The sequence below is a fragment of the Rhinoraja longicauda genome, chromosome 21 (genome assembly GCF_053455715.1).
Source record: "Rhinoraja longicauda isolate Sanriku21f chromosome 21, sRhiLon1.1, whole genome shotgun sequence".
Classification (NCBI taxonomy): domain Eukaryota; kingdom Metazoa; phylum Chordata; class Chondrichthyes; order Rajiformes; family Arhynchobatidae; genus Rhinoraja; species Rhinoraja longicauda.
Genome location: NC_135973.1, coordinates 21,129,627 through 21,144,121, shown reverse-complemented (window position 1 = coordinate 21,144,121; position 14,495 = coordinate 21,129,627). Strand labels below are relative to the sequence as shown.

The 14,495-nt window shown below is 41.1% G+C and overlaps 1 protein-coding gene across 3 annotated transcripts in view; it reads right to left on the bottom strand.

Annotated features, from left to right (window-relative positions):
• rsph10b (radial spoke head 10 homolog B) overlaps positions 1 to 14,495 on the bottom strand; it is a 36,758-nt gene that overhangs the window by 5,182 nt on the left and 17,081 nt on the right. For 2 of the 3 annotated variants that reach the window (XM_078418064.1, XM_078418065.1), the window contains 8 exons: positions 13,132 to 13,243; positions 12,486 to 12,565; positions 7,969 to 8,117; positions 7,283 to 7,390; positions 6,958 to 7,125; positions 6,115 to 6,222; positions 4,692 to 4,755; positions 922 to 1,047 (listed from right to left, as the gene is read on the bottom strand). In XM_078418064.1, the coding sequence (XP_078274190.1) occupies positions 922 to 1,047; positions 4,692 to 4,755; positions 6,115 to 6,222; positions 6,958 to 7,125; positions 7,283 to 7,390; positions 7,969 to 8,117; positions 12,486 to 12,565; positions 13,132 to 13,243 (915 nt within the window). The remainder of the gene's footprint in view (positions 1 to 921; positions 1,048 to 4,691; positions 4,756 to 6,114; positions 6,223 to 6,957; positions 7,126 to 7,282; positions 7,391 to 7,968; positions 8,118 to 12,485; positions 12,566 to 13,131; positions 13,244 to 14,495) is intronic. The other variant, XM_078418066.1, reaches the window with a different exon arrangement.

Below are 14,495 nucleotides of genomic sequence, written 5' to 3'. Positions count from 1 at the left end.
CCTCCCGCCAAAGTAACATGTTCCACCACTACCCTCTGTCTTCTTCGGGTAAAGCTGTTTGGAATCCAAATTACCAGGTCACCGTGGATCCCATGCTTCTGAATCCACCTTCCATAAGGCACTTTATCAAATGCCTTACTAAAGTTCATTCAGACAACATATGCCATCCTACCCTCATCAATCACCTCCATCACCTCCTTAAAAGACTCAATCAAATTCATAAGACATGATCTGTGCAAACTAAGCCATGCTGACTGTCCCTAATTATCCCATTTTCTAAAAGCAACCAAATCCTATGCCGAAGAATCCTCTCCAATAGCTTGCCTACCACTGATGTGAGGCTCAGCAGCCAATAATTTCCTGGATTATCTCTACTTCCCTTCTTAAACAGAGGTTGATCCAAAATGACCCCCAACCCAGCATGCAACAAAAGCTTTTCACTGTACCTTGGTACACGTGACAATAAACTAAACTCAAACTAGACATAAACTAAACTCAAGAAACAACATTAGTTACTCTCCAGTCTTCTGAGACCTCACCAACAGCTAGAAAAAATACAAAGATCTTCATCGTGGCCCCTGTAATCTCCTCTGTTGGCTCCTAAAATAACCTGAGATGGATCTCAATAGGGGCCCGGGGATTTATCCACCCAAGTACATATCAAGAGACCCAATACCACCTCTTCCTTGATCACAAACTTATGGAAGATAATAACTTCTCATTTGGATTAAATTACGTGCGTCATGTCTTCCTTCTTCTAATGGCTACTGGCAATAATAATAATAATAATAATACATTTTATTTATATAGTGCTTTTCATATACTCAAAGACGCTTTACAGAGATTTTGTAGATCAATGAGATCTGAAATCATACCTCACTGTGAAAATGCAGAAAAAGCCCCAAATAAAACAAGTCTCACCATATTCACTCACTTCACTCTGTGAATCTCCAGAGATGTTCTCACTAGGCAGCAACTGGGAAATGTTCTGGCTTAGTTCCTCTTCCTTCTGAGCTGATTTCATCAAAGGTGCAGGTTTGCCCTGATCTGTGCAAGTCAATAAGCCCATTGTTAGAACCCGTTGAAACATGGCGGATGTCCAGAAAATCACCATTTCCAAATGGCCCAGCCAGGAGAGTTGCTGCCTCACAGCATTAGCAACCCGGGTTCAATCCTGACATCAGATGCTGTCTGTGTATGGAGTTTGCACCCTCTCCCTGTGACTGCTTGGGTTTCCTCTGGGCACTCCGGTTTCCTTCCACATCTCAAAAACGTGGGGGTTCGTGGGTTAATTGGCCTCTGTAAAATGCCCCTGGTGTGTTGGGAGTGGATGAGAAAGTGGGATAACATAGAACTAGTGTGAACAAGTGATCGATGGTCAGCATGGACTTGGTGGCCCTAAGGGCCTGTTTTCATGCTGTATGTTTCAATCAATCAATCAAGCAGGGTTACGTCATTCAACCTCTCTGTCTGCTCTGTCAATCAGTAGCATCACTTCCACCACCAATCTTCTTTCCTGCCCAATTCCTGTGTCCCTTCATTCCCAAGGTGTCTAAATTTCTATCAGTCTCACCTTTCAATATACGCAATGACAAAAATACACTGCCCTCTATGATGCAATATACAAACAACTCACAACCCTCTGACTAAAGAGGTATCACCTTATTTCAATCCCAAATGAATGAATCTATAGCAGAACTGGTGAGAGTAAATGTTATCACTTGCCAGGTTTGTCCCATCTCCACTCTCTTCCAACCCTCTCTTCCCCCTACTACAGTCAGGCTATAATCAGGTTGAAGAAGTGTCCCAAGCAGAAATGTCACCTATCCATGTTCTCCAGAGATGCTGCTTGACCCGCTGAGTTACTCCAGCACTTTGTGGGGTTTTTTTTGTTGTAAACCAGCATCTGCAGTTCCTGTGTCTCCCTAAGCGCGCGCGCGTGCACACGCACACACACACACACACACACACACACACACAGCAACATCCAGCAGGCTCAGAGAAAAGAGAAAAATAAGTTTAAAAGTCATGGATTCCAGATCTCTGTCCATTTTGAGTTGTGCCAGAAATCCCAGGCTTTCACTGTTGTGGCAGTGGGGTAGGACCCAATGCTCCAATTTCCTTTAATGTATATGCACCAGAAAAAGGCACAAAGTGCTGGAGTAACTCAGAGAATCGTCCATTGACTCAATCTACACTTCACTCTGCTTCAGCAAGGCCACCAGCATAATCAAGGACCAGTCTCATCCTGGTCACTCCCCCTTCTCCCCTCTCCCATCAGGCAAGGGGTACAGAAGTGTGAAAACGCACTCCTTCAGATTCAGGGGCAGTTTCTTCCCAGCTGTTACCAGACAACTGAACCATCCTATCAACAATAAGAGAGTGGTCCTGAGCTACCATCTACCTCATTGGAGACCCTTGGACTATCTTTAATTGGACTTTACCGTACTTTTATCTCACACTAAACATTATTCCCTTTTCCTGTATCTGTACAAGGCTCAATTATAATAATGTATAGTCTATCCACTGACTGGATAGCACACAACAAAAAGCTTTTCATTGCACCTTGGTACGCGTGACAATAAACTAAACCAAACTAAACTAAGCATCTCTGGAGAACATGGATAGGTGAAGTTTCTGGCAGGACCCCCTTCAGACCGTATATACAACGATGCTTTACTCACATGAACAAATAATGCATCCATCTTGAGGGGACAAACCACAATCCTTTCATACCATGGTACACACAGCAAGGTGGGTTGCCAATCTTTCTGTCATGACCTTCCATTATTTTCATGTGCATGTTCTAAAACTTTTTGATTTCTGTTACCGACTCAAGAGCCTGGCTGAAACCATGCTGGAGCCCAGGAAGATTAAGTGTAACATACTTGATAACTAAAAGGAGAAGATTTGCAGGGCTACTAGGGTAAAAGCAGTATTGAGTTCATAAGTTCATGTCGTAGGAGCAGAGTTTGACCATTCGGCCCATCAACTTTACTCCGCCATTCAATCATGGCTGATCTATCTTTCCCTCTCAACCCCATTCTGCCTTCTTCGCATAACCCGACACCCGCACTAATCAAGAATCTATCAATCTCTGCCTTGAAAATATCCATTGATGGCATTGACAGCTGTCTGTGATAATGAATTCCACAGATTTATCACCCTTTGACTAAAGAAATTCCTCCTCATTTCCTTCCTAAAGATACATCCTTTTATTCTGAGGTTATAGTCTCTGGTCCTAGACTTTCCCACTAGTAGAAACATCCTCTCCGCATCCACTCTATCCAGGCCTTTCACTATTAGGTAAGTTTCAATGAGGTCCCCCCTCATCCTTCTAAACTCCAGCGAGTACAGGCACAGAGCCGTCAAACGCTAATTATATGTTAACCCAATCATTCTCATAAACCTCTTCTAAACCCTCTCAGCGCCAGCAAGTCCTTCCTCAGATATGGGGCCCAAAATCGCTCACAATAATGGGACTAATTAGATGGCTCTTTCTATGCCACCCAGGGTCAGATACTTTGAATGGTCTCCTTTTGATCTGCTGCCTTCAACAATTCTACTTGAAGGTTCTTTATAGTTCAGCCCACCAGCATAATTCAGCTGGAACCACAAATGGTGGACATCACCCCAGAGATCAAACCTGGTTAATTGCCACCACCCAATATGGCTATCCCATCAATACGTTTAGATAGAACCACAGGGAACTGATGGAACTCAATGGGTCAAAGGAGCCACACAGGCCCATTAGCCCAACTTGTCCATGGTGTCCAAGTCCAGGGTGAGAAGTAGGTTTCCATGGGTCAGATGACCATTGAGTTATAGAACCAATGTTCAAGTTCCCACTACCATTATTTTTTGGGTACAGTTCCTTCCAAGACAAGAAATTGTGAAGAATTGCGGACATAGCCCAGACCATTACATAAACCAACCTCCCTTCCATTGATTCCATTTATACTTCATTCTGCCTCGGTAAGGCCACCAGCATAATCAAAGACCAATCTCACCCCGGACACTCGAAGGTATTTATTCAGTCTGAAGAAGGGTCTCGACCCGAAACGTCACCCATTCCTTCTCTCCTGAGATGCTGCCTGACCTGCTGAGTTACTCCAGCATTTTGTGAATAAATACCTTTGATTTGTACCAGCATCTGCAGTTATTTTCTTGCACTCTTACACTCTGGACTCTTACACACTTTTCTTACACTCACCCTGCCCGGACACTCCATCTTCACCCCTCTCCCATCAGGCAAGCGATACAGAGGTGTGAAAACGCACAACTCCAAATTCAGGGACAGTTTCTTCCCAGCTGTTACCAGGCAACTGAACCATCCTATCAACAAGAGAGCGGTCCTGAGCTACTATCTACCTCATTGGAGACTCTTGGACTATCTTTAATCGGACTTTATCTAGCACTAAATATTATTCCCTTTATCATGTGTCTGTGCACTGCAGATGGCTCAATTGCAATCATGCATACTCTTTTTGCTAACTGGTGAGCACGCAACAAATGCCTTTCACTGTACCTCGATACGCGTGACAATAAACTAAATTAAACTATTGTTCAATGAATTCGCAAAGGCCGAGTAGAGCCAAGCAGGCAAATATCCATTTTATAAAGTAACTGTTGTAGATAGAAATCCACATATTATGTTGTGACTGCTACATGCATTCATTTGCTGAACTTACCATGATGGGCGGGTGCTTTTGTGGATTTCTCAGCTGATGAGGCAGATGCTTTATTTTTCCTCCGCTGAAAAGACATGAAGGTTAATCTTTGCCCCTTACACAATTTGCAACTTCCAAGCCCTGGGGCATTGGACAATTGTACAAAACAAATGATTCTCCTTAGATACAAGGAACTACAGACATTGGCTTACAAAAAAGACACAAAATGCTGGAGTAACTCAGCGGGTTGATGCTGCCTGACCCACTGAGTTACTCATGTACTTTGCGTCTCCAGAGATACTGCCCCGAGTAACACCAACACTTTCTTTTTTAGTATTTTGTAGGTGATCTATCAAAGCAGCTTGTTGATATGGTTGCTAAAATCCAGAACTTATTTATATTTGTTATGAATCTGAGCTTTTTTTTCTCCTGATGGTTATCTTTTAACTGAACCCACCCTGTCAAAACTGTGAAGAAACAGAAGATGCTGGAAACTTGTGTGGAACGTAAAATGCTGGAGTAACTCAGCGGGTCAGGCAGCATCTCTGTAATGTGAAGAAACGTCCCGACCCAAAACATTTCCTGTCCATGTCCTCCAGAGATGCTGTCTGGCCCGCTGAGTTACTGCAGCATGTTGTGTTCTAGTGCCAAATGGGTGAAACAGGCAAGAATGGTATTGGGTTGTGAATAGGTGGAATTTATTGCCACAGAAGTCTGTGGAGGATGTCAATGGATATTTTTAAGGCTGAAGTAGATAGATTCTTTAGCACGGGTGTCAGGGGTTATGGGGAGAAGGCAGGAGAATGGGGTTGAGCGGGAGACAGATCAGCCATGATTGAATGGAGTAGATGGGCCGAATGGCCTAATTCTGCTCCTATCACTTATGAAGTTATTGTTCAATCAAGCTTCTGGTTCACACATAAACATCAAACAAGCTGGCTCAACCTTTGTTTCCAGTGAACTGACTGCTGCTAAGGAATTGTGCCCCAGGAAGGAGTTGTCATCTTTTTCGGAGAGTATTTGGCAAAGAAAATGCACCAGAAAAAGAAGGGTTTTTTTTACATCTCATCATCATCATCATCATATATATACAGCCGGAAACAGGCCTTTTCGGCCCACCAAGTCCGTACCGCCCAGTGATCCCCGTACATTAACACTATCCTACACCCACTAGGGACAATTTTCAATTTTTTTTTACATTTACCCAGCCAATTAACCTACATACCTGTACGTCTTTGGAGTGTGGGAGGAAACCGAAGATCTCGGAGAAAACCCACGCAGGTCACGGGGAGAACGTACAAACTCCTTACAGTACAGCGCCCGTAGTCAGGATCGAACCTGAGTCTCCGGCGCTGCATTCGCTGTAAAGCAGCAACTCTACCGTTGCGCTACCGTGCCGCTATTCTGCTTATGTGTAAATGAGATCCATAATCATCATACAAACCTCTGACCTCTTTGTACTGCCTCCATTAGCTTCTCCACGTTTTTTCTGGGTGGATTTTGCGCTGCGTCCATTTGGTTCAGGAGAAATGTATTCTTGGATGGTGACCGGCTGATTAATTTAAAAGATAATTTTAATACATTAGTTTTGAGATATAGCATGGAAAGAGGTCTTTCAGCCCCTCGAGTCCACACTGACCATCAATCACCTGTTCACACTAGTTCTATGTTATCCCACTTTCCCACCCACTACCTGCACACTAGGAGCAATTTACAAAGGTCGATCAACCTACAAACCCTCGCGTTTTTTTTGGGAGGATGTGGGAGGAAACTGGAGCATCTGGCGGAATCGTGGTCACAGGGAGAACGTGCAAACCCCACACTAGCTCTACCAGCCACAGAGCCACTGCCTCACAGCTCTTCTTGTTCTTGACTCTATCTCAAGAACCAGAGGACATAGGTTTAAGGAGTGAGGGGAAAGATTTAATAGGAACCTGAGGTCAGTTTTTTCACACAGAGGGTGGTGGATATACGAAGAGGAGATGGTTGAGGCAGGTACTTTCACAACGCTTAACTATAACAGCATTTAAAAGATATTTGGGCAGGTACATGGATTAGGGGAATATGGGCCAAACACAGGCAAATGGGACTGACTAGCTTAGATGGGGCATCTTGGTCTGCATGGAAGAATTGGGCCTGTTTCCATGCCGTATGACTCTATAACTCTCTGTGATGTTTTGTAATGCACAGAAATAAAATGTATCCACATGATGCGTTTGTTCTTATTTGATTTGATGTTAAACAGCAATTTCTGTTTTAAAAAAAAAAATCAAAAGTATTCGATTACTGGGTCTGTAGGTTCTAGTCTTGGCTGAGCAGTCATAGTATTTGGCAAGTGTGTTAGATTCACACCACTTGGCGATCCAGATGATGTTTCCGAATTCTCAAGCACTCTTTTGGTCACATATACTGCTGCGCACGAGAGCAGGGCTTCCAAAAACTCCAAGAAAACCATCTGAAAAAAAATGGTAAGTCACATTAACCATACTGTTTGATATAGTTAACATATTTACTAAGAGAAATATTTGGGACGGAACAGTGGTGCAGCTGGTAGAGCCGCCATCTCACAGTGCCAGAGACCTGGGAAACTTTTAAAATAAGACCTCTGGTACCTCAATGTCCATGTTTTTGAAGGTTCCGTCAGACACTGCCGGGTTATCCTGAGACAAGATCTGGACAATACGAGTTGCTGTTAAATACTTGCTCAATAAATTTAGATCCTGCATTTGTGGAATAAAATAAAATGTGAGACAAATGCTTTTGTTTAGATAAATATATAAAATTGATTGTACAAAATATAGTAATTTCTAATCATAAAATGGAGATATAAGAGACTGCAGATGTTAGAAACTTGAGCAAAGATCAAATTGCTGGAGGAGCTTAGTGGGCCAGACAACATCTGTGGAGGGGAATGGACAGATGACGTTTGGGGTCGGGACCTTTCTTCAATATTGAAGATGGTTCACGACATGAAGCAGCCTCTGTCCATTTCCCTCCACAGATGTTGTCTAGCCGGTTGAGTCCCTCAGTGTGCTTTTTGCTCTAATCATAAATATTGGATTTTACTTAATATGTCTCATGGTCGGCATGGATTTGGTGGGCTGAAGGGCCTGTTCCAATGCTGTATCTCTCAATCTGTCTGTCCATACATTCATTCATTCATTCATTCAATCCATCCATCAATCAATCATCAATTCATCCATCAATCATCCATCCATTCAATCCATCATCCATTCAACCCATCATTCATTCATTCATTCATTCATTCATTCATTCAATTCATCAAACAAATATGTACCTTGAGCATCCACAGAAAGTGCCTCATTGTCATGATCTTGGTGTTGCCTGGCCTCCGGTTTTGCTCACAATAGGTTCTGTACACGTCCCAGCATTTATTTGCATAGCCAAGTGTGATCATAGTACTTTCACGTTCTTGAAATAATCTCCCTGCAGAAAAAGGGAATCCATCAGGAATCAGAGACCAAGGAGTAAGCACACAGTTAGTTGTATCCATGGCATTATCTCCTAGATTTTTCATTGTTATAATGCTCCCCTATCTGCATTCCGTTTTCTATCTGAATGATTCATTTGAATTAAAAAACAATAGTAGAAAATAGAACAGTACAGTCTACAGACATCAGTCTGAAGAAGGGTCTCGACCCGAATCGTCACCAATTCCTTCTCTCCAGAGATGCTGCTTATCCCGCTGAGTTACGCCAGCATTTTGTGTCTATCTTCGATTTAGACCAGCATCTGCAGTTCTTTACCACACAGAACAGTACAGCACAGGAATAGGCCCTGTGGCCCATAACGACTATGCTGAAAATGATGCCAAGACCAACTTTTCTTTGCCTGCACATAAAACCATATCCCTCCATACTCTGCATATCCATGTACCTTTACTTCTTGAGAAGATTACAGAGATTTGGTATTTCAGAGAGGATTCTCTTGAACTTCTACAGGTGTACAATAGAGAGCATATTGACTGCTTGCATCACGGCCTGGTTTGGCAACCTGAATGCCCAGGAGCGAAGAAGACTGCAAAAAGATGTGAACACTTCCCAGTCCATCACCAGCTCTGACCTTCCCACAATTGAAGGGATTTACCGGAATTGCTGCCTCTAAAAGGCAGCCAGCATAATCAGAGACCCACACCATCTTGGCCACACATTCATTTCACCCCTGCCATCGGGAAGAAGCTACAAGAGCCTGAAAACTGTAACGTCCGGGTTCAGGAACAGCTTCTTCCCTACAGCCATTCGACTATTAAACACTACAGCCTTAAATAAGCTCTGTACTTCATAGATTATTAATGTTATTATTGCACTATTATTGTTTGTTTTTTGTGTATACGTTTGTGTGTGTGTGTACATATATATACGTGTATATATATATATATATATATATACACACACACATACGTACACACAAAAAACAAACATAATAGAGCAATAATAACAATTATATATATATATCTTACAGCAGCACAACAGAATATGTAAACACAGTACGCTGTAAACTATATAACGAGAGAAAATAGAAAAAAAGTTGTGTGTATATATATATATACATACTCACAAATATACACACACACACACACGTGTGTGTGTATTTGTGAGTGTGTGTGTATATATATATATATATAAACACACTAAACTTTAAAAAAAAATATATATATACACATACTCACAAATATACACACACGCACATGTGTGTGTGTATTTGCGAGTGTGTGTGTATATCTATATATATATATATATATACACACTAAACTTTTTTTCTATTGTTATGAAATTTTGAAAAAATGTTTATTTTTATGATTTTTTTGGGGGGGGGGGAATTATGCAAAATAAATTAGACTTTTTAACATTGTTGACAGGTTACTAACTAGTCTCTTTCAAATTATGTGTAAATCATAAATTGAGATTCTCAGCCCAAAACTGCATGCCTACTTTGAAAAGTATGTAGAGCATAGTGGATAGCATTGCTATGTTATTTACCTGTCAACCACTTTGCCATCATGTATTAAAATATTGTTTATCTTGTGTCACTACTAGGTCCTTGAAGAGTCGGAGGATGGCAGCGATATTCATGTAAAGTATATGAAACGGTGCGGTGATAATCTCTACATGTGGCCGCAGCAGGATGACACATCATGGGAACCTAAGACAAGCATTGTGTGTGTTGTAGGATACCCCATTCTTGCAAACAAGCGTGAGCAGTTTCGGTTTAATGCACCTGACCTCCAGCGGATCCACAAACTTGTAAAAGCTAAATCATTCAAGTTGAAATAAATTTCTTACTTTCTGTTTAATGCTGCAGGACTCCAGCTGTTTCTATTTTTTTTAAGCAAAGCTCTTTGCATGATACTTTAGAAACTTTGATGTGGACTCTTGAAGAATTGTGTTATATACGACAGCCTTGAATCTGTGTGTCATAAACTTGCACATTTCAGAGAACCAGGACTTGGGAATGATTTTCATGTTAGCAGCATTTTGCTATGTTGTACTGAATACATTTCATGTTTATTCCTCAGCAGTTGTTCAGTGGCTCTCGTTGTAACAAACTCCTTGGACCAAGAAAATTACTTTGTTTGACATGAATTGACATTTTAATATATCAGCGTTGCAAAAACAAAACACAAAGAAAATTAAATGTTTGGGACTGGAAAAATTGTTTTGCTATAACAAAAAGTTGTTATATCAGTGTTCTTTAAAAATAAAGTTCACTCTGCAGATTTCAGGATTGTATGCATTTTGTGCATAGCAGAGTACAGGTGTGAAGTTACAAGTAACAAGTGGTCACAAGTTATTGCCAGGGACTACAGATTTAATAAGAGGTAGCTGCAACTCCCAAATTCAGTTTATGTATGATATTGTGGCGCGTTGAAAAAGCCCGAAATAAAGGCAAGGCGCCGGGTATTTCGGGAGCGATGTGTTTATTACGTTCTCTAGACCAGTCGAGTCTGCCAGAGAGCGATCGCGCCTAAAACCCCGTCCTTTATACCCTTAGCTAAGGGCCGCCCCCCTGGACCGGTCCATTCCTGTTCCGAGAGGTCGGTAGTGGTATGGCCCGACCCTTGGGAGCCGCCACAGGACCCCCCTCCCCAGAACCGGAGGCACGAAACGCATCGGCGGTCACACGACCCGACCGGACCGCGTACGAAAATATTGACAATATTGACAATCCAAAGACAAGCAATAGTAAGTTCTTGCCACTCCTTCACTGTAATATTAAGAAGGTTAATTAGTAGACAACTCCATTTTATATTACATAAATTCATTGTTCCATATTATGAATTGAATTTTACACACTCCATTGTATGCCACATTTTGGTGTCCTCATTATGGACGTGATATTGTCATCAAACAAACTGTTATCCTAAAACTGGAAAGTATTACTATTTAAAAAGCCAACAGTTGAGAGGAGAACATTGCTCTAAAGTGAATATTAAATGGTTATTTGATGTACTGCATGCAGAAATGGAACTAAACGTAATCTTTCCTTGCATAGATAATGTACGTAACGGTGTCCTCTAATCAATCTAGTATTACACAGCCATAATTAAGTTAGAGGTTTACTGTCCAATTTCATTGTAGACCGCCATGGATAGGATGTATAACTACACTTTAATGAATTAGAAAAAAGAATTTCTACCTTTGCTATCAAATGCCATTGAGACACCATGTTACATACGTTAACACTTGTGTGGTAAATTTTACATTACCTGAAAAGACTACTTGCGGTTGTGGAACTATCTTCTTTCTTTTTGATAGAGTCAGACAGTGTAACTTGTAAATAAATGTGTTTGCATTGGTTTTTGCAACAATTAATTTTTGGGTGTCTATGTCACGTTTCTATGTCCCAGTATCATATTTATATACATATATATATATATACACACACTGAACTTTTTTTTCCTCTCTCGTTATTATATAGTTTACAGTGTACTATGTTTACATATTCTGTTGTGCTGCTGTAAGTAGGATTTTCATTGTTCTACCCAGGACATATGACAATAAAACACTCTTGATTCTTGAATACCTATCCAATAGTCTCTTAAACACCTCTATCGCATCTGCCTCCACAACCAGCACCAGCAGCGTGCTCCAGGCACAGACCATGCTCTGTATAAAAAACTTTCCCCGCACATCACCTTTAAACTTTGCCCCTCTCACCTTAAAGTTGTGCCCTCTAGTATTTGATATTTCCATCCTTGGAGCATTCTGACCGTCCACCATGTCTATGCCTCTCATAACTTTGTATACTTCTATCAAGTCTAAATATCTAAATATTCAGGGCAGCACAGTTGTGCACCCGTGGTGTTGCTGCTTTACAGTGCCAAAGACCCGGGTCGATCCTGACTATGGTTGCTGTCTGTACGGAGTTTGTACGTTCTCCCTGGGCTTTCTCCGGTCTAGGTGGGCCGAAGGTCCTGTTTCCATGCTTTATCTCTAAAGTTTAAATCTACCCTTACCTGTGCAAGTCCATTTGACCTGCACATGGAAAACAACAAATCAGTATTAGGAAAGAATGGCATTATTTAGAAATCATGAAGGGTAGTTTACAATGATGTTGCATAGTTAGTATGTACAAGCAGAGGAAGAGGGACTGGCAAAACAATACACAAAAGGACACAGTTTTTAATTTACAAATGGCAAAGCCAGCACATTCATGGATTGCAAATCAGCATTAAAAATCTTTATAATGCATTCATACTATTGGCAATTCCACATGTAGTTTGTTGGATTAAGTACAGTATGAGTTACAATAAGCCATTACATAGTATCAAGGGCATGTGTAGAATTTACGTACCATGAACAATGCAGGCATAAGGAATAAGATTGTTGGCCATTAGTTTGGAAAAGCAATCTTCAAGAATTGGACGCTGGCCTCTGAAATGAGAATGTTAGGGGAATGGTGTCCATTATTGCTGATTGTCTGCTATAACCGAGTCAGGGATTATCACTGTAAGCAATAGAAACAAACAACTGCAGTTGCTGGTTAATCCAAAAAAGACACAAAGTGCTGGAGTAACTCAGCGGGTCAGGCAGCATTAATGGAGAAGAGAGTCAAGAGAGTTTTATTGTCATGTGTCCTGAAACAGAACTATGAAATTCTTACTTACAGCAGCACAACAGGTAAGTTAACATAGTATTCAGTAGATACCATAATAAACAACAAAAAGTTCAATAATTTAAGAAAAAAAGAAAATGGATGGAGGCTATGATGTTTATGGTCAGGAACCTTCTTTAGTTTGAAGAACATGGATAGATGACGTTTCGGGTCATGACCCTTCTTTAGTCTGAAGAAGGCTCCCGACACAAAACTCCACCTATCTATGTTGTCTAGAAATGCTGCCTGGGGACCCGCTGAGTTACTCCAGCACTTTGTGTCTTTTTTTTGTAAACCAGTAGTGGCAGTTCCTTATGTCTCCATGGGCTAAATATTAGTCTCTTACTCATGCTCTTTGTGATAAATATGGTAGGCCAAGATGACAATGTAGCTCAGGAACTTCCCCAACAACAGTGTGTCGAACGGAGAGTGAGTATCCTCCACTGTAGTAAATTGTTCTGCAGAAGACAGAAAATTAGAGGCTTTACATCTGGCAGGCATGGAGGATAAACATTTACTATATTCAAAATACTCTGAATTTAGGACATTGTAGAGATGGTGAAGTCAGTTTTTATCAATACAGCTTTAATTCTAAAACAAATTTTTAAAATGGAATTGGTTGTATCCTTAGTAAAATTGCAAGATTGTATTCTAATTTAAATATTTTATGTACATTCATTAGATAACTATCTGACCTTTCCTTAGATTGAACAAGCCAGCAGCACAATGATCTCGGGCACCCTTGACATTATTTTTTTTAAAACTTAATTAGATTTTTAGATAGAATTTGGAATAGAAGTGGGTGGCTCTCTTCAAATTGTGGAGGGTATTCTTGTGATGACATATCCATTGCTGAGTACTGCCTAAACTGTCACTAGAAGTACAACGTTATTTTAACTGGCCTGGTTATAATTGTACATCATGTCCTGGCGACACAAGATAGCTTCTAACCATTGCATTGATTTCACCCTTAACATTAACCTTGTTGAGAATGCTGCAAACATCTAGACAAAGCATCAGTTGCTTGTGTCATTTTAACATGCTTCCATACTTTGATCCCAGATACTGCTTAGCTTTGGAGGACCTCAGCCGACCAGGGGGCATCTGTTGAGGGCCTGTCCAATCCCTCCACAGATGCTGCCTGACCCGCTGGGTTTCTCCAGCATTATATGTTTTGTTCAAGATTCCAGCATCTGCATTTTATTGTGTCTCCATTTTGATGCTTACCATTGTTTCTGCTGCCGATTTACTTTGTTTACTACTTTTCTAACTTCTCCGTTCTGCCTTGTTTCTCTGCTTTCTGAATTACCTTTGGGGTTTCCTCCTCCGACCAAGCTTATTAAACCCTCCCAGTAGCACTAGCAAACCTCCACCTGAGAGGTCACGGGTCCACATCCAGCTGAAGTCAACCCATTCAGTCTGTACACTTGCCTCAGGAATCTAAATATTTCCCTCCTGCGCCATCTTTTCAGCCACACATTCATTGACTCGATGCTCCTATTCTAGTAAGTATTACCACATGCACTGGTAGAAATTCTGAGATTACTATCTTTGAAGCCTCTTTTTTCAGGTTCTTAAAATCATAGGAGCAGAATTAGGCTATTCAGTCCATCGAGTTTACTATGCCTTTATTCAATCATGGCCAGTCTATTTTTCCTTCTCAACCCCTTTCTCCTGCCTTCTTCCTGTAACCTTTGACACCCTTCCTAA